Here is a 25,765-nt window from a genome sequence, read left to right as displayed (position 1 = left end):
TCCCACTTAAGGTACTGTGTCCCGCCTGGCTTCCCTTGCGACAGATCGTTCGAGGTGACAGTAAAGCCTCGACTTTCTAACCTGGGTTAGCCTGGGACAACCTAGCTAACTTTTCCTGACTTGAATTTCATCCTTTTTGTGCAAACTATCTACAAGACTCTTTGGGCATAACCTCACTGTGTGAACCTGGACCCCTTCTGCTTGTTCTCTCCAAGAGGGGGCCTGGCAATTGACTTCCTTGCTCTCCAGTAGAACTCTGCCTATCCTACCTTACTGTGGTTCTTTGAGAAAGTATTGAAACTCGTGTGCTTCTTTAACTCTGCCTTTTTCCCTCCCTTTCTTTACAACTTATTGTAGTGTCATCTTATGTTAAGCGCCCACCTCTGTCAGAAAATAAGTGGTGTTTCTCACTAAGACTTGTCTAATAAGTGAATAGGGTTGTGTATATATGATAGTGACTGTGTGTTGAATTTACTTTCCTCGTTTTTGCTAGTGTAAACTGCAAGTGTGTTTTTAAATAAATAATTATATACTTTTACACCAAAGCTCTGGTCAGTGTTTGTTTGTACTACTGTGTCTCTGTACCTATTGTGTATACTCTGCATACTGCCTAACTCTTCTTGAGGGAAGTCTGACTGCTCAGCCACAGCTACCAAGTGAATCTGTCTGGTACAGACTGCTACCAAGTGGGTTTACTGCCAAACACCTGTAGTCTTAAATCTTTTGCTGTGGTCCCTAAGGGAACTGCACAGGTTTCTGCCTAACAGCAGGTGATGGATAGATGGTCCAGGGCTTGCTCGGGAGAACACGCCCTGATCAACCAATTGTCCAGGTAGGTGTAGATGTGAATCCCCGCCTCTCCTGAGGTACGCTGCCACAACCACCATCAGGTTGGTGAAGAACCTCAGGGCGGAGGTCAATTCCAATGGCAGGACCCGAAACTGAAAGTCCGAGTCGCTAGCTGCAAAACTCAGGTACTTCCTGTGCTTGGGATGAATCGGCACATGAAAGTAAGCATCCTTGAGGTCCAGATACACCAACCAATCCTGAAGTTGAAGGGCCTGGAGGACTTGAGAAAGAGAGACCATCTTGAACTTGTCCTTCCCGAGAAGCTTGTTCAACCAACGCAAGTCCATGATGGGTCTCAATCCCCAGTCTTTCTTTGGGATCGAAAAATAATGGGAATACCATCCCTTGTTACTCTCTGCTACAGGCACCAGTTCTATGGCACCTTTTTCCAGCAGGGATAGGATTTCCTGCGCAAGGAGTGTATTCCCTGGTGGATTGTCATGAGGCCGCTAAAGGAAGGGAAGGCAGTAGCCGTGGGCTATGATATCCAGAACCCACACATCTGAAGTAATGGCACACCATTCTCCAAGATGCTGCGCAAGTCTGCCCCCAACCGGCGAACCATGGGACACGGCCTCATGACTGAGCTGGCGCGGCAGCGGCAGTGCCTGAGGGCAAAGAGGCAACTGCCCGAGCGGCTTTGGCACCCTGAGTTCCCCGTCCACAACGGGTACTCTTACGTTGGCCCCTTTGACTGGCAGCTCCTCTCGATCTACCAAAAGAGGATTAGAAACAAAAGGAACCTCCCCTCCATTGCTGTCCGCTAGGACAAAAAGGAGGAGGTTGACGTACTGCAGCGCTCAAAGACTTTGCTGCAGCTTTGGAAGTCTGCAACCTCTCAGGGCTCTTGTCAGCCTTGCTGCCAAATAAATGAACGCCATCAAAGGACATGTTCAGAAGAGGGGATTGCATATCAGGAGCAAACCCCGACTTCCACAACCATGCAAACCTGCGTAGTACGGTGCTCGTAGCCATGGACCGACTGACACAGTCTGCCGTGTCCAACCCCGACTGAAGAGATTCACACATAGCGTCCTTGCTATCACGCACGATGGCTAGGAAATCTTCCCTTTCCTCCCCCTCGGGAATATGCTCAGCCGCATAGGTAATACAGGTCCACAGAGTGTGTGTAAATCTTGCCAGGGCACATGTGGAGTTGACAGCTTTCAGTGCCATGCTCCCTGAAGAAAAGACCTTCCGAGCCCATCCGTCAAAGCGCTTGTCGTCCCTTTCTGGAGGGATGGTAGGGTACGCCTGCTACCTCGAGGTGGCTGTGGCCGCCTGAACCACCAAACTCTCACGAGTGGGATAAGTAGACAAATAGCTGGGGTCGCTAACAGATGGGCGGTACTTTTTCACCAAATTCTTATTGTCCGCCGGAAGCGATTCCGGGGCCTGCCAAGCCGATGACACCCTTCTTTGCAACGTAAGATGGAAGGACAATACCGGGTAAGAGGGGGACCTTGGTCCAAAATGTCAGTAAGATCCTGAATAAAATCCTCAGGAGGACTGGACCTCCCCAGGTATTCACAAACCCTAGACATGAGCTGCCTGTAGGAAGAGTCTGCAAGAGCCCCCGGCTCAGGCCTACCAAACTCAACTTCTGGAGAAGTATCCAGGCCACTGGCGTCATGTAGGGAATGCCGCAACTCCTCCAATGGACTGTCACCCAACAATCCCAGAGCCTCCTCTTGAGAAACAGGATCTTCAATGTCAGATCTTTCCACCTCTTCAAAAATGTCAGGCAAAGGCTTGGAAAACCCAGCCAAATTGACAGAAGAGGCTCTGGGGCCCAATACCGGCCTCCCAGACTTAGAGGAAGCCTCAGGAAACTCCTCAGACATATTACGCCCAAAAAGCGCTGAGGGCAGCAAGAGCCTCGATGCCGAAGGCGTCGAGAACATAGACGTCGAGTCCGGCGAGGGCTTCGATGCTGGAATCCGCTCAGAGGTTGTCGACGCTGAGAACTTCGGCGTCGATACCGCTACAGGCGTAGGCTGATAGGACAGAATATCATTGTCCGAGTCCGACTAGCCCGGCGCCGAACGAGTCGACGCCAGCGTCGATACCTCCACAGGCTGCAACGGTCTTGCTGTGGACGAGGACCAAGACCAGGACACACATCTCTTACGACTGCTCTTGTCTGCACGGGAACTTGAGGGTTTCCGGTGCGAGTCGCGGCGCGAGCCCGAGCCCAAAGGCGTGTGAGCCGCAGATCGAGAGCGTTCTCTGCCGGCTTCGTGAGAAGGCGCAACAGGAACCGTGCCTTGCGACTGGAAAATCGCCATCATTTGTTCTTTAAACGCTGCCCACTCCTCCGTCATGGGACAGGCAACCTTACACATTGCACCATCCTCTAAAGAGGACGGGGAAGCCGACCAGTGTCGGCGCTTCCGAGAGTGCCGCGATAACGAGAAATGGCGGTAACCACTCAGGGACCGAGAACCTTGAGCTTCCTCCCGACGCGGAGAGTCGCCCCTCGAGTCGTCGGTGGAAACCCTAGACTTCGATCCGGTCTTACGGGACTTTGATGGCTTACCTGAACAGAGCTTCCCCTTCCTTTCACGCAAGGCCTTGGCTGTAAGAGACTGGCATTTGGAGCAGTTGTCGGTGTTGTGTGACTCACCCAGGCACCATAAGCAAATACGGTGCGGGTTAGTCAACGACATCTTGGACTTGCAGTCCCAGCAAGTCTTGAGGCAAGTCTTGAACCCGGACCTTGGAGTTGGAGGGGTCGAAGAAACAGACATCATAAGAGATTCAAAGAATCCATGAGGCGCGGCAAGTTTCACGAAGCTAACACATTCGCTGTCGGAAAAAAACGGAACTGGGGCAACGGGCACTGTGCGTCCTATATATAACATCCGGTGACGTCGACCCTCGAGGGACATCGGCTCGACGCAAGACGCCCACTGCTGAAAAGTTTACGAAGAGCACAGCTGTGGGACACAACTGTCATAGATGTGGAATACGTCGGAGGACACAATCCCTTCGAAAGTGGGATTAAATGGTCCGAGCCCGAACGAGGGAGACCAAGTGTGAATACTGTGTTAAAGGGATCTGAGCCCAAATGAGGGAGATCCATGATCCGAACCCGAACAAGGGAGATCCATGGTCCGAGGCCGAACAAAGGAGACCAAGTGTAAACATTGTGATAAAAAAGGGGGTCCAAGTCTGAAGGAGGGAGACCCATGATGAACATTGGAAACGAGAACTTGTGCATGTAAAGATCCTGATAAGAATGGAACTTTTGATATTGGTTTGTTACGACAGGCCCTCTGCAGTAAGAGACTGTTATTGGAAAAGAGGCTTTGGCAGAAGGCCCTGCTTTGACCTATATCATCATGGCAGAGAAGCCAGAGTGTGTGCAAAGCTTGAACATACCGCCTTGCCCCGTGCTGAAAACGTAGGGAAGGGAGCCAACTGCTTAACGGCCCTGACATATTATTTCTTGAACACTTTTCTATTTGCATACACAGTTGTCCCACACCCTTTTGTATTTATAAGTAAGGATTGGCAATAGGTTTATTAGTAGAGGCCCTTTTATTTTGACAGAGACTCGACTAGGACTGCGTTATTATCATTTGATGGTCATAGCTTGCTCCCATCCTTAGATTTAGCTGTCGGTATTCACTGTTGATAAAGGTGCCAATATGAGTATAAGTCTACCCCACCTCCTTATTTATCATGAAAGTACTTGCACACCTTCCCCCTCAGAGGGGTGGCATGACATTGAATGAGACATGGTATCCCCTTTTCCCCTTTCCCATTCTCCAGGCCTTAATGGCCTATTGTAATAGCTCCTTTCAACCACCTACGGATCCTACTGATAATGCCTTTCAATGGTCTATACATATATTACCAAAAACAAACATTTCGATGCATGTGAAAGTACTGTAACAAGAAAGCTGAATGGAGCAGTCACGATCAGGAAAGGTGAGAAGCACAAAATGCGCTCTAGTGGTTGCGAGCACATTATAGGTGCCGGGACATTTAAAACCCCTAACCAGCTGGCAGGGGAGAGGCACTGCCTGGGAAAGCCTGGTCCTCTCGGTATTGACCGAGGGACTACTGTGCTGCTGAAAAGACTGTGGTGCCAGGCAGCCCAGGGAGAAGGCCAGAGGAAGAAGACTGCCAGAGCCAATCAGTTGTGTAGAGGCTGTGAGAGGAAGAGGGAAGACTTCCTGGAAATCACAGGAACCGGAGAGCAGTATCCATGCCGCCCGAACACAGAGAAGCAAACAGCAAGCAAGCAGGAGCTGCGGAAGCCGGCAAGCAAAGTCAGTGAGCCCGGGAAGTTACCCTTTGGAGTTTAAAGTGTCTTGAAGAGAAAACCCGGGCAAGGGAGCAATCCCCTGGAACTGTGAACTTTATTAATTGGGAACTTTTGTGATTGAGTTACGCCTTTCCTTTTGAACATGAACGTTTGTGCCCTTTCAAGGCCAAAGACATTATCCTTTTCATCTTAGAGTTAATTTTAGAACGTGAGGGCCAGAATAGTATTTTGGACACAGGACATTTTTGCTTTGGACATCTTGACATTTGACAGACCCTTAGTTTTTGGTTGAGGTAGGGAAATATCTCAGAGTAGGGACAGCGAGGCATTTTCCAAACCCTTTTTATTTTTTAACAAAAGTCTAAAGCCACAAAACAGGAGCTCTCTCTGTCCGCCTCTCATTCCTGGCTCCTCACAATACACTCACTTCATTCTTGGAATGAGTTTCTTCTTCCACGTCTAGTGAACCATCTCCAAGCTTCTACATGTAACTGAAGGAGTCCTTCCACTTGTCTGGGGGATTCTGCCTAGGCAGAGAAAGGTGGCCAAGGCCCCAATCTCAATACTGCAGTCTTTCAAACATTTTAGCATCCAACCAATCAGTGGGGGCCACTACATTCAAACTTTGTAGAATTATTCCTAGGCCTAAGAGTATATTAAGTTGCAGTACAATGGTCCCTACAGGAGACAGACTATGCACTCTAGCTGATGAAAGTTTGGTACTAGAGGACCAAACAGGTGGGCCCACATGGGTGTAAGAAACAGCTTCAGTAGAAGTCGATTACTGTGGGAGTTGAGGGAGGAAGCCGAAAAGAGTTGCAGGGTGCAAGCAAGAATGCAGGGGGTAGAGAGTGAAAAGAACATAGGGACAGTTGTGGAAACGGAGAGAGGAAAGAAAACAGCAGAGTGAAGGAGGAGGAGGAAGAAAAATTACAGATCTGGTAAGAAATAAAAAAGTAAAAGAGGTGAAACAGCGCTGAAAAGGAGAAGAAAGAATGCAAGAGGTTGACTAGACCTGGAGAGCACAAGTATGTGAAACAGCTCTGGAGAGTGGAGAGTAGAGAGAAAGGGTGGTGCAGAATCAGGGGAGAGATGAGACAAAGTGGAACAAAAGAGCAGAAAAGTGAAAAGTCAAGATTAGCAAGGGAGAAGGAGATGTTAAAAGGGGAGATGAAATAGGTTTGATTGTTGTGGGGCTTGGAGAGGTGGAGCAGAGAGTAACAGACAGCAGGTTATACCACGAGAGAGAGAGAGAGATGGGGAATAAATAGATGCCACAGAAGGCGATCTTGTCCATCTTGTGCTGTCAGAGCCAGGCACCAGTATTCTGGGGTATATCATAATGTCCAATCAATTAACCCAATGAGATCTGGGGAAGTGTGACCCAGGTGTGATAATGCCTCATCCAATCCTGAACCCCATGACTCTGGCAGGTGTGTAGGATCGCCTAGAGAGACCTCAGTATCCTGATTACAGTAACAGTGCAGTAACAAACCACATCAATAATTATAATTGGTTATTTATAACAAGTAGAGGTTTCTAAGTGCGTACCGGGGATAAAACCTGTGTTGCCCCCGAGTTATCCACCCGAGACAATGAGACAATAAAGTGCAGGAGACTCTTCAAACCCCTTGGAATACAAGTGGCTTTTTGTTTGATTGCATGGAGGCAAAGCCCAGGTAAGTGAGGATGGACTGATGGACTAGCCAGAGTTGCTTCTTTTTTTATCTCTTTAAGAATTCTGCTTTCAGGGACCTATACAACCCAATTGTGGGGTCTACTGGTATTGTAAAAATACATATTTTTAATTCTTATTTCTTGAGTTCTGAGTTTCTTGATCCCGGCCATGAAAGCACTCCACTCAGGCTCTTCTGTAACTCAATGTGAAGGTAGTCAAACTCTGACTTCTTCTAAATGAACACCTTCCCTATAGAAAGGATATTTTCTTTTGAAATTAGATTCCAATGATAATATGTCAGACTTCCTTTTTTAGATTGAGTCTTCACATTAAGCTCATGCAGATATCTAAGAGTGTCTGCAATGCCAAAGGGCTGCTCACCATGGGCACCACATCATGTTCATATAACAGGAACAGGAGTCATCGCTGGTTGATAAATAGGACATCTGTGTCATGTGTAAATAGGGTTGTTTCAAGAAGGCTTTGTATACAAATTAAACAGGAGGGATGCCAATACTGATACCGGTCTACCCCACCTCCTTATTTATCATGAAAGGGTTTGTGCAGCTTCCCCCTCATCCATATCATACCACAGCATTAGTGGCCTTATGGAGCAATATCAACAAATGTTGCAATGGGAAAATCAAAACGAAGCCACTATCCGCTACAGAGCGCTGTGATTAACACAGTAAAAAGCTGTTATCAATGAATACTAAGTAGATGTCCAAGGGTTTCACAATAAAATACTTAGTTGATGTTAAGTACAGATTCAATGCTTGATCCACTGTCCACAGGCCTGGATGCATTATGCTCCATTGGCCGACAAAATTAGTGTATAAGAGACGGGCAAAAAGCATTCCTCCTGAAGGCATGAGGAAAAGATTATGGGAAATGAGCATGCAGGCATCCAGGCATTTTAAGCATGACCATATAGCTAGGGACCACTTTTGAGGGCCCGCAAATGATGAGGATGTTGATTGTTATTTAAGAGTCGTCCACGAGTGCAAGAGAGCAACAAGGTCCTTCACACCTACTCCACGCTTTATAACACCTGTGGAGGTGCAGGAAAGACCATGAGAAAAAATAGCACTAGACTTTATTGTACCATTCCACATATTACCAAGAGAAGAACAGTTTGGGATTGATGCAACTGATCACTTTTCTCATTGGCCTGAGATGAAGTTCATGGGAGATCTCATCACAGAGAGAAAATAAGACTTGCTACAGTGGGACCCTTTTCGCATCAAAATAAATGAAGGTGTTTTTAAACAGACACACAGTAGCATACTGGACTACAGCACTATATTAAGCCCGGACAATGGCCTTGTAGAAAGATTCACTAATGTGGTTACCGATGCACTCTATTAGTTATGGAAAAGTAACCAATTAAAGAGGGCATTTGTGAACTGATACAAAGTAGGCAAACATCAGCATGGGGTGTGCTCCTTTTAAACTCTTGACAAGCAGACAAACAAGGGATGCAGATGTCTGAGCCGATTGAGCAAAAACTGTAAACAAGCATACACGAAATCACAGGAAGCCATAAGAACGAATATTTAAAGAATTCATACAAGGGGTATGAGAAAAAGAAGCCTTCAAAGGAGCGAGATCAAAGAGGGTGTGGGGAACTAATTATTTACCTCTAGGTAATGTTCTTTCTGATGGATGATCCTCCCATGGATTCTGCATCTATGATATTCTATCTCCAGTGCCAGCTGCCTTGGGAAACTGTTTTGCCACCAGTGGACGCATTGCAGCTCCGCTTCACGTCGCTATACCCGACATGACATCAGGGCCAGTATGTATAAACTGAACTTTTATATTGCGCTTCATACCGGAGACCAGCCACTAAGCGGGGAACCGGAATTGGAACCCGTGACACCCTGAGTTGTCTTGCTTCCAAGACAAACACGCTGCCCCTGAGCTATACTCCCGGCCTGTACAGAGTCGCCCTGGCCGATGACCCGAGTTTCCCCCTTTTTCCCTAGCACTCAGCTGCTGAGGGGCAGCAGGACCAATTAGGTGTATGCACTATCCCCCAAGAGGGGCAGGTCAGGAGGACAATGAGGTATCTGTGGAAGGAACATCGATAAGACAAATCATTACCAAGAGGGAAGTAAAGTGTCCTTCAAATGGATTCCTCATCAAGAATAGATTCACATAGCCTTACATAAATCTGGAGGAGGACGGAGAGTGATAAGCCTAAACAAGAAAGGAAAGCAGACAATCTAGAAATGAGGTGGTAGGATAGATATAAGGTCCAAAACTCTCTCCAAGCACAAAGCAGAGAAATGTCACCAGATGCAGGCAAAAATGTACTTGGTGGCTGGTCTCTGAGCTGAAAGGAGTAGGTCCAGGACATTGTTTGACAAATCCCATGCCTTGTATTCTCAGCCTCGCAGCAGCCAAGCATGAAGGTTCAGACTGCTGAGTTTCAGTTTGAAGATCTGCCCTTCTGACTGGAAGAGTATGTCAAATCTCCTCAGGAGGAGCCAGGATGGACAGATGGACATGTCCACAAGCTCCTGGTACCACATCCTACGGACCTAGTTCGGAATGATCAAAATCAAAGTGGACCCAAACAGCTGCAGTCTGCTGAGAACTAGCGAAATGACGGGGATTGGCAGGAACACAAAGGAGATTGAAGTTCCACTCTATGGTCTTTGAGTCCTCCAGTGTTAGGGCCCAAGGACTAAATACAGCAGTGGTGGCTTGACACATCGTGATGCAATTGAGTCTTTCTGACAATATACCTCTCAAGAGTACGAAAGGACAGATTGAGGTATTGCCCGAAAATATTTGGTACACCCTGGTACCCAGACAGCTGGCTGCAAGAGAAAGTAACCAAGTATTAAAATATGCATCAAGACAATGAAATAACTAGGCAAGTTGATGAGCAGACATTCACAAGCACAGAATGGAGGTTTGGACTGACAAATTCTAAACTAGATTGGTGAGTATCCTGAAACAAGAGAGGTAGCAATTACCATGAGCACAAGATAGTAAGAAAATGAAGAACCAGGCAGTTGTGTGCTTACCGATGATTGTTCTGGAGGAATTCTGAAGAGGAGATTGCGTGGTAGTCCTGGGAACACAAAGTCTTGTTTCCTATTCCTGCCGGCACGAGTACGCCTAAACCAGTCTTTGATCCTTGCGCCGTTGCGCTAATGTCCTTTAAGTTCTTTAGAGTCTTTGGCCCGAAAAGGAAGGAGGACGTGAGGATGGTTTGGAGATGAAGCAGTCCTTACAGAGTTCCGCGAGCACCAACAATTAACGGGGTAGCCAAATGAAGAAAGACAGTCCAGTAACGTTCCGGTTTGGCAACAGGCAGGTAAACCATGAGGGATGAGGCAAATGCAGTCCAGTAGACGTTCCGGTTTGGCAACAGGCATGTAAGACGTGAGGGATGAGGCGAATGCAGTCTGTGGACGTTCAAAGTCAACAACAGATGCCAAGTAAGCAAGGACAAGGGACAGGGCAAGGGAAGTCAAGAACAGACCACGGGAACAAAGAACAGGGTAATAGGGTAACAATGTACGAAGCTTAGAAATTACAAATTCAGAAGCAGCGCCGTGCAGCGGAGGCGGGGTTAATATACAGATCAGCTGACCGCACGCACCATGCACCGCCGTAGACTTGAACGCCTTTGTGAATGCAAGGGACGCCAGCGTTTCCAGGGCAACCCATACCGTTCTCTGAAGGAATGCGAAATCCTGGACTAACAAGGGTTCCGAGGGTTTAATGTGAGTCCCGAAATCATACGTTTACTGTTGAATCTACTGGGGAATCGGGAATGTTTCCTCCTGTGTGTACCAGGTCTATGACCGGAAAAAGAGGACTCGAACAGAAACCTGACATCCAGTGCCATGGAAATTCCCTTGAGCAGAAAAACATGAACTTTTTGTTCACACTGGAAGTGAAGAAGTCTACCTCGGGAGTCCCCTAAAGGGACAAGATCGCCTCTAGAACTTACTGGAAGAACTCCCACTAGTAGGAGGCCAAAGCTGTCAGCTCAAGGCTATGATGTTCTCTAGATCAGACTTTATCAGAGACATGTCGTTCTTCTGAGACCAGAACCACAGGCTTATTACTTCTCTGCAGACACAATAAACACCCCCTTTTGGTTAGGTAGTGCACGGCCACAGTGTTGTCCTTAAGGACTAGTACGCAGATGGGAGGAATGCAAGAAGGGCCGACCTGACCGGCATCAATTCCAGCAAATGTTTGTGTGTCCCAGGTCTCTAATTGAGACCAAAGGTGGTTCACCATCAGATCTAGCTGATGAGTGCCCCATCCTTTCAAGGATACATCGAAGACCACCGGAAGTTGGGGATATGGCTTCAGAAACACCACCCTCTCTGCAGATTGCCTCACAGGGACCTCTATATGATATATGGAGAAACTATGTCCTAGACTCGCAAAAGGTCTGCTATATTGCCCTAGAACTGAGATCAGTGACATTAGAACAGTCACTGAAGTGACCGCATGAGCAACCGGACCGCCAGCAAGGCCATAATTCAGGAGGCCACAAGTCCCAGTAGGCGCAGAAGGACAGAGGCCGAAAGCAGCTTACAGCACTGAAAGATCTGAACCATTTGGAAGACGTTGACCACTCGGTCCTCGGGTGCCATGGAGCGGTTCTCTGCATAGGTGAGCATACAGGACTACACCGAAAGATTGGAGGGATTGCTAATGGCAAAACATGGGACTTTATTAATACAAATCACAGGCAAAGCAATGCATTTTTGGCACACAAAAAGCTCACAGAATTTACCATTGATAACAGAGCAGAGGACATGGGTCCTTTACAATGGGGTGAGAGAGAATGTGACTTGAAGACCAGGTGTTGCAAGAGAGGTGGACACAAAGCAGGGGCGAGGACAGAACGGGATGGAGGCAAAAGTGCTGAATTAAGGATGAATGGATGATAGAAAAGTGATGTAGGGTTGCCGGTGAAGGGTAGAGAGAGAGAAAAATAGGGTAATGCAGTAGCGTAGAGTGCTAGGAAACAGGTCATTCAGAAAGAAGGGGAGTTTTGAGGTTGGATTTAAATAGTGGTAGAGTTAGAGTAGAAAGGAGAGGCAGAGCATTCCAGAGTAAGGAGTGAGGAGAGAGCAGAAACGAGAGGGAGAACATGTGGCTCGAGTGGTGGCAAGGAAGTGAGCTGAGGATGATCTTAATGAGCGAGGAGGACAGTAGGAGTGAGATGAGCAGATAGCAGATAGGTAGGGTAGGGCAATTCCATGGATAGTTTTGAAGATGATGATAAGAGATTAATACTTCTCCCTTTGTTTCATAGATAGCCAGTCAATCTGGTGACGGGCAGAGGAGCTAGAGGTAAAGCAAGAAAGGCTGAAGCGTGCGCAGAACCCGAAGTTCAGGACTTTGTCCAGAGGTGAAACAAGCACTGTTGGTAAGGCTATAGGGGAGACTGGCTCAGTAGTGAGATTTAGAAAGGACAAAGGAGGAAATTTGCTGTTTAGCAGTATTGAAAGGAAGAAGATGCCAGATTTTTCTGACATTGAGGAGGTTGAATCTGGCTGCACTAGTACATTTGGAGACTAAGAGCGAGAAGTCAAATATGACACCAAGGTAACGAGCTGAAGCAGAGTAAGGTAGGTAGTCACAAGAGAAGAGGAGGAGAGAAATAGATGGCCTGTTTGGCTGGGAAGTAGAGAACTTCAGTCTTAGTGGAGTTGAGCAAGAGCGAGTGAGACGCCATCCAATATTTGACGGTGGAGAGACAGGTTGACATTTTTCACAACAGCTCTTCGGAAAAGGAGCGAAAGGAGAAGAAGATCCGAGTGTAGTCAGCGAAGAGTTGATAGGAAAAGCCGTAAGAGGAGATAATGGCACCAAGAGCCAATGTATAGAGAGTGATGAGAAGCGGACCATCAACAGACCATTGTGCAACTCCACTGTAAAGGGGTGAGGGGGGAGGCAAGGCTGTTCCAGGACAACTCAATGTGGCTGTGGGCAAGGTATGAAGCAAACCAAGTGAGGACCTTATGTCCGATGCCAAGAAGAGATAATGTAGATAGAATGTTAAAATGGTTGACTGTATCGAAGGCAGGAGAGAGGTTGAGAAGAACAAGAATAGATGAAAGGTTTGCATGCCGAGAGGAAGAGATAAAGTTGCTGACATTGAGGAGAGCTGTCTCTGTAGAATGCAGGGGTCGGAAGCCATATTGAAGAGGGTTCTGAATGTTGCGAGTATCAAGGAACTCAGTGAGTCGATTGAAAACTACTCCAGGCTTTTGGATTAGTGTAGCAGAAGAGAGACAGGGTGAAAGTTGGCAGGAACGTTAGGTTTCTTAAGGAGAGGGATGACAGTAGCTGTCTTACAGGATAGGGGGAAAGTGGCATTGTCAAGAGAAGAGTTGAAGAGGGAAGTAAGATGTGAAGCAATACTGGGAGCTATGTACGTCACAATGTGCATGGACAGTGGGGGCACAGGAAGGGTTAGCCTTGGGGACTAGGGCAATAATCTCAGAGTTGGTGGAGTCAAAGGAAGACATAGTAGCGGGAGAGGAGGGTAGGAGTGGTGGGGAAAAGTGAGCAGGAGGGTGTACAAGGTAATTAGCAAGGGTATTGTAAATGGTAGAAATTTTAGATGCAAAGTAAAGAGCAAGATCATTTGCAGAAAGACTAAAGGAGATGGAGTTGGGTTTAGGAGGTGAGAATTGAGTTGAGAGATTTGGGAGGTGCCTATGTTGGGAGAATTGAGACGAAATGTGAGAGAGATGGAAGTCACGTTTGGCAGAGTCAAGAGTAGAGGAAGAGTTTCGAGAGCAGTGAGATAGAGATGGAAATCAGGAGTCTTGACCTTTGCCAAGTGCAAAGCTGTTTCTGCATTGTTGTTTTCAGGTTGTGGCTGAGAGGTGTAATCCAGGGCCAGGGAGGATTTAAGAATTAGTGTAGTAAGAGGGTAGTGTGAGGAAAAGGGAGCATAAAGAGCAGTGTTAAAGTTAGTGAAGGCTTCTTCAGTGGATGGAAAGGTGAGTTCAGTGTAGGAGGAGAGAGAGAGTGCTGTAGGTCAGAGAGGTAGTTGGGGTGTTTGGAGGAGGGAAACATCTGCTTAGTAACAGTTGCAGTAGATGGAGAGAGTGAGGAAGAGGCAGGAGTGGAGGCTGAGGCAAAGACGATAGAGTGATTGGATGGAGAAGGTGCAGTGGAGATATTCGAGACAGTTGAGAGGAGAAGAGAATAAGGTCAAGGGAGTTTCCATTTGAATGTGTGGGAAGAAACAAGTGAGTGGTTAAGTAGAAGAGATTTAAAGTCAGTGGATAAAGCGGGCTGAGAGGGGAGGTTGAAGTCACCAATGAAAATGAGGTGGTGATCAGGAGGGTGAGAGTCAATTAGTTGGGACATGTGGTCGAAGAATTTACCTACTGGACAAGCTGGCCAGTAGAGAGAGATAGTATGCATGCCATAGGGGGAAGTGATTGTGGAAATAGTGTATTTGAATGAGGAAGAATTAGCAGGAGATAGGGGAGTTGGAGAGATAGGAGGTTTGGGGGATGAAAACAGTTCTACACCACCACCACCACCCCTGTCAGTGGGGTGGGGAGAGCGAGTGAAGGTGTGGGCATGGTAAGCAAGGGTTGCAGAGTCAGAGGGTGAGATCCAAGTTTCAGTATGGTTAATTTGGCCAGGCGAAGGAGAATGAGAAAGGAAGTCAGAGGTAAAGTATGTTTCATTGCAGACAGACTGTGCACTCCAAAGAGCAACATAAAGAGAGTGAGATGTAGAAGCATGGTGGGGTTGAGTCTGAGAAATAGAGAGGTGCTGCGGGTAGATATAAGAAGAGGATGCGTAATGGAAGTTAGGGTTGGAGTAGGTTTTGTGAATAGAAGTAGTGGAGTGGGAAGAGAAGTGGGTTGACAAGAGATAATCAGGATGGGGAGAGATGGTTCATAGAAGAGTGAAGAGAGGAGTAGAAGGGAGAGGAAGAGATAGCATGAGAAGTGCATGGCGAGGGTGAAGTTGAGAAGACTCAATAATAGGTACTTACAGACAAGTAGCAGGACACAGCAAAGCAAAGGTCCATAGGCCAAGAGGCTGGTCAATGGCTGGTCTTCACCGTTCACTGTTCCGCCCTGGGACACTCCTGGCTGGACGCCACTAGTGAGAGCAGAAGGGATGACATATGCTCTTGTCACCTGATCGCCTAGTCTGTCAATGGTTAGCCTATATGATATTTTCCCTGGTGTTGCTGGGATGAGGCTATTTTCTCTTGATTGGTGTTCCCAGAGGAGCCACTTGTGGCCTTCAGCTGGAGATAGGGCTGATCCAAGATGGCCACTGGAAGTGATGTCTCCATTCCAGGATGGCCACAGGAAGCGAAGTCACCAAACCAAGATGGAAGTGAAGTACCAGACAGAAAGGGAAACCAAAAACCAGAAGGGATGACATGCTCTCGTCACCTGATCACCTATTCCATCAGTGGTTGGTCTTTCTGATATGACTTCTTGAAGTTAAGGGAAAAGCCCAAATTGTGCAACAGGCTACCCATGCGGTACGGTTGTGCTGATGTTTGGTTGGGGGAGCGAGCTCAGATGAGCCAGATGTCCAGGCAGGGGAAGACACGTGTGCTTTCCATTATGAGGCGAACCGTAACCACTGGCAGACATTTGGTGAAGACACTTGGTGCTAAAATATCCCACCACAAATCTCTGATATTTCCTGTGCTTGAGATGGATCAGCATATGGAAATAAGCATCACGAAGGACTAGGGAGTTCAACCAGTCCTGCAAATCAAGGGATTGCAGGATCTGGGCTAGGGTAACAATCTTGAATGTGTCCTTACAGAGATACAAGTTCAGCAGCCTCAGGCCAAAGATGGGACCAGAAAGAAAAAAGAATACCAGTCATTGTCTAGTTCAGAGCGGAGCACAATTGTACCCTACGCCAGCTGCCAAACCTCTTGCAACAGGAGAGGGTCCAGCGGCAAAGGGGGTTTGGTAGGAGGATGGTATGGATGGCATTGAACAAACGGTCTGCAATAAACCTGTGTCACAACCCGTAAAGCCCAAGTGTCGGACATGGTATGGTGGCACTGCCCGCGGAACAGGGGACTTCCCACTCACTTGAGTGCAATGTATTTTGGCCTCTTCTCAGAGGTTTTGCCGCTCGGGCTGCAGAGAGCATTACTGAAGTTGTGATGCCCTCTCTGAGCTTCCAGACAGCTTCACTGGTGGTGGGGGGCAGATACTACACTCAAGAGGCCAAAATAAAATGTGGCCAAGGAGCAAGATGCGTTAACAACCCTCAGTACGAGATGGAACCCCTGTCCTCAAAGACTGCAAACATCGTCAACAAGAATGTGCCCATTGGAAGCAGAGTAAATTCCAGAGCTTTGCAAGGGCCAAGGTGAGGGGAGCCGGGGCCAGGGGATTGACAGTGAGGGCTGAGTAATGCGGCGCCGGTCTGGATCGGAGTCCTTTGGAGCCTTGGTCGAGCATGTAGGGGTGTGATTGCAGTCTCATGAGGGGTCCCTGTGTTAAGCACCCTGAGGACAAGACTGTCTGAGGAGAACACATTGTGTCTCCCCAGCATCCAGTGTCTTATTCTCCCTGTCAGGGGGAAAAGAAGGGAATGAAGTCATCTTGAGGCTGGCTTTCACCTCCTAAACCACCAAGCTCTCAGGGGAAGTGTCTGTGGAAAAGAGAGCCATATCTAAGTGTGCCGGATTGTATTTCTCCGCCAGGTATCGGCCCACCAAGAGACCGTAGCTGGGATCATACCAAAATAAAGAATGCAAACTTTCGCACCCAAAAATACAGACTTTTGAGAGCCCCATTTTGCTGTGTATATATGAGTCGGGGGGGTTAAGTTAATAAAACAGGTGGAGGGGTATCGGGGGAAGTGGGCTGCGGGGGGGTCTCCCTCTGAATACATATGCAGTAAAATGGGGCAATAATCACATAGATCCCTGTAGCTGGCTTCTCCCAGACCTCCAACACCATGGACTCCACTGCCTGGTCAAAGAGCAGTAAGGTTTATTTCTGAGGGCCCTGTAGTGGAACAGAAGATGCAATTTAGCGGGTGCAGTAGCCTGCTGAGCTAACTATATTACATATGAGGTCCTTAAATGGCTGCATTAACAGTTAAGACTAAAAGCTTATTCAAATGATGTGCTAAATGCTGAAACAGATCTTAATAGATGAATTAGTAATGTGTTGTGTTAGTAGCTTGCATTAGTAGCATAAGGAGCAACATTGAATGTGCAGGCCTCAAAGGGGTGGAAGGTTACATTGTGCATAGAAAGGCAGGGCAGAGTCCTAAGTTTAGTAGCTAATAGAGACCTGTATTTGAGTGTTTGAAGCATTATAGCACCTATATAGCGCCTGTCTTGTAGCATTATGACACTAGCTACCTTTGGTACGGCCTTGCACGCACTGATAACATTCCTGAATTTGCAGATGGGCTATGGGGTGAAGGAGTGCCTTGAAGGGAGAGTAAGTTGTGTTTTTCCATCGGTAAAAATGTTTGCGCTGAGCAAGGTCTAGAATGTTGCATCACACTGACTGACGGCACGAAGGTACAAGAATGCATGCACACATGACCCAGGGGGATTCATCCGTGGACTGCTGTGGAGCAAGTGCCCAGAGCGTGATTATGCCCCAGGTGGCACCTTGTGGCGCTGTCAACTACAGAGCTGGCTGAGGATGAGCCATTTTAGATGACCTGGGTCCCCCAACGCTAATAATAACATACAAGGAACGTAAGACTGTGTTCTGAGTTTTATGATTTCTCTAACTTGAATTCCATTGTTTCCAAATTGCTGCTACATTTACTGTTCTGTTATATTATGCTTTATGTCTAATAAATGCTAGATTTATTCTGAAGGTGTTCTCTCTCCAAATTGTAGTCATGGCCGTCACATGGAGAACCTGTATGGGGGTGTGATAGGGTAATTTATTGCAAAAAGGGCTGGTCCCAGGGGGTGAAAATACCCTTTTCACTACAGGCCCTCATCCCAGATGTCAGTTAACTCAAACTGAACCTTTGGATTTGAAGGTCCCAACCGCCCAGTGTGTTCATCACTTTTGCCATAATCTTCTGGAACGAAGCATGAGGCTTCCCTAGAGTCTGCTTGAGCAAAATGTCCAGCACTGGGGGGGTTGTAAGGCTGCTGGCCTCCTGCAAGTGGAAGTTCAGGTCTGTTAGATCCTCTCCCTCACCATAAAAGTATTCAGGGAAATCTCTCACCTCTCTAGAGTACTAGTGTTCCAACCCAAATGGGTTGGAACCCCCGTCCTTAAAGACAGCAGACAGCCTCATGCCAATGGAAGCAGAGTATATTCCAGATCTTTGCAGGGCCAAGGTGAGGGCTGAGTCATGCAACATTGGTCTGGATTGGAGTCCTTCGGAAGCTTGGCCGAGCATGTAGGGGTTTGATTGCAGTCTCATTGGGGGTCCCTGCTGTTTACTCCAAACACAGCCGACCATGGGGGATATCGGAGGCCGGTGCCTTGGCAAAAACGTTTTGCATCCTTAGCCAAAAATCCTCTGGGGTGGAGGATTGCATTGGAAACAGTTCCTATGGAGGCAAATGCTCCAAATAGCCTCTGAATCGGTGGGTTCGCTTCTTTGAAGAAGAAAAATTGTGTCTTGAGGAATTTCTCAGGGAGCAGGTCTTCTTGTGCTACTTTTTCTTGACTTTGAGTCAGGGATTATTAGTCTTCTTCACTCCCAGCTCCACACCCGGCAACTTCGAAGGAGTCATTATATTACCTCTATGGCAAAAGGTAAAGAATTTTGCAACATACTCCCATTGGACCTTAGGTTGCATGGACTGACACAACCCTTAATCCTGCAGGTCGTGAACCTCCGCCATGTAGTATTTACAGATCCTGTGACATCTGTCTCCCGCAGTCCACCTAAGGCTTGAAGCCCAACGCCTTCCCAAAGTTAGGTATGACACAGTACGAGTTTAGCTAAAATATAGGTGTTTCTGGAGCATACAGAATGTAAGAAAAAAAAGGAACTGAGGTTGTGAGGTGTGGTGGCTATATATGTGTACTGGTCCCTACGCCATGTCCGGCATCGAGTGCGCAGAGGTGCCGAGTGGAGTGGACGGGAAACTGCGCTGTACCACCTGGTGGCAAAAATGTTTCTGAAGGCAGACAGCGCAGGAGATAGAATATCATACATGACGAATCTGTGGGAGGAAGAAATCCAATGCGAAAGTATGCATAAGGTTGACCTATCAAGTCTACCTGCAGCGAACTGCACATGGTGGGTTCATCAATGAAAATGGGAGAGTATGGAAAATAAGGAGAGTGGTAAGTAACAACCATACAGAAACAAGAAAAGAAGCGACCATGGCTCCCTCACAATTCGGCAGCTCTATAACTAGCACGATGAAAAAGGGCAGCGTAGGAGTGTAGGCTGATTCACTATGTTTTTCCCAGTTAGCCACCTTTGAAGGGCTGTAGTCTTTCAAGTGAAAGGGGAGGGGGGAAAGTGTTGTATTTTAGTGGTCAGGGAACTGGGGGGGGGGGGTCTATAGTGATGTCAGGATAGAATGTTGGTATGGAAACTTTCCACCAATAAGGGATAGAATATTCTACATAGTGACATAGTGACAGTTGACTAGAGGCTGGAAAGGTGGTGGGTCAAGATGTTGGAACAGTAGGACTATGCCTGATAACTCAGTTGGTGTGTGTGCATTTACTACATGCATGTGACTGGGAACTAACCACTGTAGCCATCCTTCTCTAGCCTTCTGGGGCTCAAATTGTTAGCTGGAACTCTTCTGTTCGGTTCCCCAACATGCCCCAGCTGTATGGTTGCAGTTTCTTCTGCATCTATAGGTCGCAGGTATCACTTACCTTGCTTTTACCTATAAAAAAGAGACGCATTGTATTTGGCCCGTTGTTTTCTATGGCAGAACTCTAAGGAGCTCCCTAAAAGGGACCAAAACAGGTAGTTAGTTACCTGGTCAGTTTTCCCTGGTCCTCCTTTTGGCACTGGAGTTTCCTGGACGTAATTTTGAAAGGTACAAGTGATTTATTAACCTTTTTAGAAGAAAAAAACAATACTTTTCACACATTGCCCAAAACAAGTAAACCGTATCAGAATGTTGCTACTTGTTGCTGCTGGGCTTTGTGAGTGATCTGGGTTCTTCATTGACCTAGTACTGTATTAACCTTTACCTACTTACCAGATTGTGAAGACTATTATGGTCTACTCAATTATTCAATCATTTATATAATCATGCAATTATTTATATATTTATTTACTCCCTATCCTCCCTCCTTTCACCTATAATGTATATAGTACGTCCCTGTTAGGGCCTGCCCTGTATTCTAAATTGGGGAGGCATGTCGTTTGGAACATTATTCAATTCATCACTATGTTTGATATACATACTTCATTTGTTTGTCTCTCTAAACTACCAAGTGGAGAATGTTTTTAGAATTCATGCAATCCTAAATGAGGATCACTTATATTGTATGGTTCATTATATAAGGTGTACTTTGTTGAGAATGTGTATGGGCCCAAGTGTACCTTGATACAAGTCCACTCCTTTCCTAAGAGTGCAGCCAGACTGCTCTGCTGTGTTAACAGAGTGCTTTGGGCAAGGTTGGTAGAAACTCGGTTTCTTCATGAAAGATAGGCCTTCTTACACTTCTCGCCAGAGGGTTGTAGAAAAAGCTTCCTAACTATTAATGTTAATGGTCTTATTTCCTGCCATTCATGCCATGACACATGAAGCACTGGAAGTGTAATTAACATACTCTTACTAGTGACATAGTACAAAATAGGCACTGCTTCTCAGATATGAAGGCATATCTAACTGCTGTGCGTAAAGTGCTCATTTTGCACCAATTTTCTAATAAGCACACTTTGATTTGATGTTGGAGAGAAATATTGTGCCTACGTATTGTGGCAGCCAGAACGTTTTGAAATGTCCCATTAATAATGTTTTTCAAAATAGCAATTTATACAGGATGCCATATGCTTCAAGTGCTGTAACAAGTGAGCAATAATGGCGCACTCAGCAGGCGTCAGGTGGTAATAGCCTGCCGCTCAAGTGAGTGAGGACTTATAATGCAGGCAAAGGGTTATTACCATCCAGTATGGCTAGCCCAAAGGGGCATTATTGCTGTTTGAACCACTCACGGGGGTAGGGGCAGGTTTATTTTTGCAAAGAATCTTGGGCCAAATACAAATAATGTGACAATCCTGGAAATAGCTGACGGGCCCCCGCCGGCGCACCTCGTCCATTTCCTTGGTGATGGAAATCCAGGAGAGGAGGTGGCGAGCAAGCTCCGGCGGGCATAGAGGAAAGATTAAGTGGGAGGACAGCGGCAGCGAGGGGCAGGCCAGAAGATAGAGGCCTGGCGGAAGAGGTGCCACCCACCAGCACGCATCATTGGCTTGGATCAGTACATAAAGCCTTCGTTCCAAAATCAAAAAAGGCTGTCGCCAACCTCCAGTGGCCTCATGACGTTACCAATACTCAATGTAGCGTAGAATGAAGCGCTGTACTGTCTTTGCCAGGATTCACATCTGCCACTCTTGGTTCCACACAGATGGCTCAAGTGATTGCTGAGCTATCTTTTTTGTTCAAATATGTTTACTGAATGTTTTGATAGGACTCTATGGGAATTGGGATCACAGAAACACTGGCACCGGTAATACCAGTGCCGGTGCTTCCGTGAAAGTCTGGGCGGGTGCCGGTCTGCCCGGCAAGTCAGACGTTCTGGGCGGGAGGGCACCTGCCCACCAGACTTGTACTTTGCCGGTCCAGAAACAGTGCTGGTAAACTTACCGACACCGCTGTTTCCAGACCGGCAAAGTTGTTATGAGGCCCACTGCCTCAATACCAGCAAATTAACATCAAATGTAGTTGTTTTTTTTGTTAGGTGTTAGCTGATAAAGGCAAGGACTAATCTGTAGAGTTTAGCGGGGTTACAATTCGCTGACTTTAATTGCAGAGTTGCATTTGTGGAGTTCAGCATGGATCTCATTTTTTGAGTTATCTTGTCAGCATTAGCCACCCCTAAGGGCTCCCTGTGCTTTTTGGCCAACATATTAGAACATTTGTGCTGTATCTAGACCCATTCCTTCGAAAATGTTCTTGGAGGCTTGTGGGATGGTCTCACTCACCCCGCGCAATGTGGGGGTGGTAAGAAAAAGATTTTCCAAGGCTTCTTTTTAGCTTCTACTCCAGTCCTGATACAAATCACTGTCAATCTAGAGAGGCAACCCACACAACATCAAGGAGAGGCTATGTATATTTTACACTGCAGACCACAATCACGACATTATTCGAACACCCCTAAAACACACCCATGTTTTGCCAGATTTTGAAGACGACTGTAGATTTGTTTAAGTCCTGGGTATGTTCCCTGTTGATCTTGTCCATTCCGAGGGCCTGGCTCATGTCAGATGTTGCCATGTCTAAAAGAGTAGTAAACAGAGAACTTTTAGAGGCTTAAAATTAAAAATACTATGCCATTTCAGAGACAAACGAATAACAGGTTGTATGTGCATTTTGCACAATTACACATCATGAATAGGTCCTTCCTTAGGGACCAACATGGCAGCGTTAAGCGAGGATAACCGCTCAAACCTGCAGAAGTCCTCAGCAAATCAGGACTGTCACATAGGCTGGCTTTAATGTTGAAAGGTCAACAAGCAGTAACAGGTTGTAAACAACTGTAGAATTTGGCATTACTACAGAATTGAGAGTGAAGTGTGAGGAGTACATTTACCTGACATGATACGTGTTACATTTGATTACAGAATAAATATGCATACATTTCCAATTTGACAATTCTCTATAAACAATACTAAACATCAGTAAGGCATGAAATTCATCATTTGAGAAGTATTAGCGATTCATGTACACGTTACTTCATATCAATGTTCGATTGATGAACTATAAACATGAATAGAAGTGGAGAAAAGACATAGCAAAGAAATGGGAAGGAAAGAGGGGAGAGGTGGACACAAAAGGGCGATCTTTTCTCTGCCCTTTCCCCACCTCTGTAAAGCTATAGCAAGGGGAGCTGCTGCAGGAAACTCTATACATGAGCACTTAGTGCTGACTGGGTATTACCATAGATGGGAGCTTCCAGTAACAGCAATGGCAGATGCAACAACAAAAGAAACGGTGTAGCGGGGAGGCAATGGGGCAGAAAGAGGGGACAGCACTCTGACTGCACATGATTACATGCACATCAAATTGGAGCAACAGTGTGAATAATGTGCGTAAATTACAGGATAACTTAATAAAAGAGGAGGGGAAAGAGGAGGATGGTGGGACAGGTGCAAAGGAGAATGCCAACTTAGCTGCTCCGATTAAGAGTAGTAATGAATCCTGAGAACGTGGGGATGGACTTGATGCTATGGAGAAGACAGCTCCAGTGGTGTGGGGTGAGTAGGGTGAATGAGCGAGAGGTAGCACAGGCTGCTCTGGGAACAGGGATGTTGAGAGCTAGAGAACTCAGAGTAGTGAGTAGTGGAAGATGGAGTGCATGGAAAAGGAGGGATACGAGGGGACTGGATAGGTCTGGACAACCCTAAAGACTGAGTCACATTGTTAATTAATAAGCAATGAGGATGACAATCTTATCACATTCCAAATAGCCTTAAGGAGATTTCCAAACTACGCTCCTACGTGTCATGTGTGGCTTTTTTAAGCAATGTTCTCTTTTCTGCGGCCACCAATTTAACTCCACTAGCCACTTCTCAATATCCAGTCTTGTTTGTGGATTGCATAGTCTTAGTGTAAGTCTTATAGCACACGTAATGGCACGAAGAAGCCGTTTCATTGTGTCCTCTAGTTTGGTTTTAAGCCCATCTGCAGTGCCGGGGATAATCATTAGCTTGTTTAGGATTTTCGATTGTTTATCAGATACCTTTCTCCAACAGGCCATTCATTACCTTTCTACAAGGCCACAGCATCCGAGTTAAACTCACCTCGAGTGCTTTGCGGTTCTAACAGCATCCATTACTTTTTAAACCCGCTTTGAACATTTTTCTCTAGTGACCATGCCCTCTGAAATGTGTGTTTTTTCTACCCCATGAGGCTAAACTTCCGGTCAGGTGAACATCTTTCAATGCGTGTTAGTTTTTATTCTCAATGATTAAGATCTGGGACTAAAGTTTCAATTGTTTAACGTTGATTGAGGTTCACTTCCTTCTGTTCAGTGATCCATTCATACACCCAGAGACGTCTTTGGTTTTTAGCAGGCTCCTGTCCTAGCTTTCCCTTCAGTGTCATCCATCCTCATCAATAGTTGCCCTCCTGCCTGCAGATCATGCTATTGATGTTCTCTGAGATGAACATTGTATGTTCCTTGTAGTCTCTCCCTGGGCATTAGTCCAACAGCTTTGAAAGCATCGCCCAGCATCAATGGTCGTACCTTGAGCGCCAAAAGCTGCCCCCATACCCTTCTACCCTGTTTTACATTAGTGGAGCATCTTGGCGCACACACAATCTTATTTGAAGATGTTGGCAATTGCCTTCCATTATGCCCTTGCACAGCAGATACAGGTCTTAGAAGTGAGACCCATTCAGGGACAGCCCCATCATGTTAGTTTTTCCCATTGTCTAGCTTGATGCAACACCAATGCACAGTGGTATATTTTCAAGTTAGGACTTGCATTCAATAATGGGGTGGCATTTCACTCCAAGGAATGCAGTCATCACAGCCAGACCCCCTTCATTACTTCTAACATTGCTATATTGTGTGCTTTGTGAGTCTCAGCACTAGCAACTGAGGCAACTCTTCAGGTAGGCATCACAATGGGAAGTAGGTTAATACACACACCTGCCTTGCCTCACAGACGTGCTGAGCTCCTGGCAAGCATGATTGCAGATTGCACAGAGTAAGCTACAGCATACAGGTAAAGCACATACATATCCAAACATGCATTGTAACAATGCAGATTTGTGCACACTGTGGATCTTGAGGTGGTGTTGGAAGATTTGACATAACCAAGCACGTAGGTACTACATGCCATGGGTTCCTTTTGATTAGCCCATAGAATTACACAGAGGTCGTAGAACATGCTCAAACAAATACACTGCATGTTTATTCGCTTATTTGCCATTTTGATAGGGATACCATAGAAGTACGGGCACAGAGCAGATAATCTACACCATGTGTTTGCCTGCTCTGTGCAGGGAATCAACCAATGCCAGTGCTGCATCAAAATTGGATGCGGGCAGTGGTTCTGGGATCTCTATGGATTCTGCCTGCGCTTTTACATTAGAAAAGCGAAGGCAGGGTCCACAGAGAACCTGTGCACTAATGGCCACCATGTTGATACATGGCTACAGCCATTACTTATCACCAGCTTGCCTAGGTGACTTTCTGCATATGCCGGTGTGTGGCGACTCCCTGGATTCCTGTGCTAGTTTCTAATCCAATGTGGAACAATTATCAAAATCTGGCTTAGCAGACCACAAAGTGATGCTGTTTCAGACCAAGTGTATTCGCTGAACTTAAAATGCTGATCTAAATGAAATGCTGAATACAAGTGCTTTGAACTGTCATATGCACAAAGTAGTGTAACAATTGTTAAATCTAAATAGAATGGGAAGTATCCTTCTTACAAAGCTACACATCTTAACTCGGGATCATTACAAGAGGATCTGTTGAGGATCATCCCAACATCCTCATCACTATCCTATTTGATGTCTGCACCCACACACAAATCTTCCTTGTTCCTGTTGTCAGTATTCAGAATTCATATTCTGCACAACACCGGCTCAAACAAATCTGAAACATAAGCAAATTGAGAAAAAGAGGAAAACATTCAGCTCTTGCAAACTAGGTGCTCGCGTAGGGGGGACAACGCAAGAACAAAGAGGTGATAGCTGGAAGGTTTAGAGTGAATCTGAACCCTCTGGCAATTGCTCTGGGCAACCATCCAAACCATCGTTATTCGCATGCCAAGCCATTACAGGGAGGGGAATGACCATATGCAAATGA

At 46.4% G+C, this 25,765-nt stretch overlaps 1 protein-coding gene across 6 annotated transcripts in view; it reads right to left on the bottom strand.

Annotated features, from left to right (window-relative positions):
• ODR4 (odr-4 GPCR localization factor homolog) overlaps window positions 1-25,765 on the bottom strand; it is a 1,066,769-nt gene that overhangs the window by 12,642 nt on the left and 1,028,362 nt on the right. For all 6 annotated transcript variants that reach the window (XM_069641378.1, XM_069641383.1, XM_069641382.1 and 3 more), the window contains one exon: window positions 22,110-22,220. In XM_069641378.1, the coding sequence (XP_069497479.1) occupies window positions 22,110-22,220 (111 nt within the window). The remainder of the gene's footprint in view (window positions 1-22,109; window positions 22,221-25,765) is intronic.

This window comes from Ambystoma mexicanum, chromosome 1q (assembly GCF_040938575.1).
Source record: "Ambystoma mexicanum isolate Mex_15411 chromosome 1q, UKY_AmexF1_1, whole genome shotgun sequence".
Classification (NCBI taxonomy): Eukaryota; Metazoa; Chordata; class Amphibia; order Caudata; family Ambystomatidae; genus Ambystoma; species Ambystoma mexicanum.
Note: the sequence above shows the minus strand (reverse complement) of the source record. Positions and strands in the feature narration are given on the sequence as shown.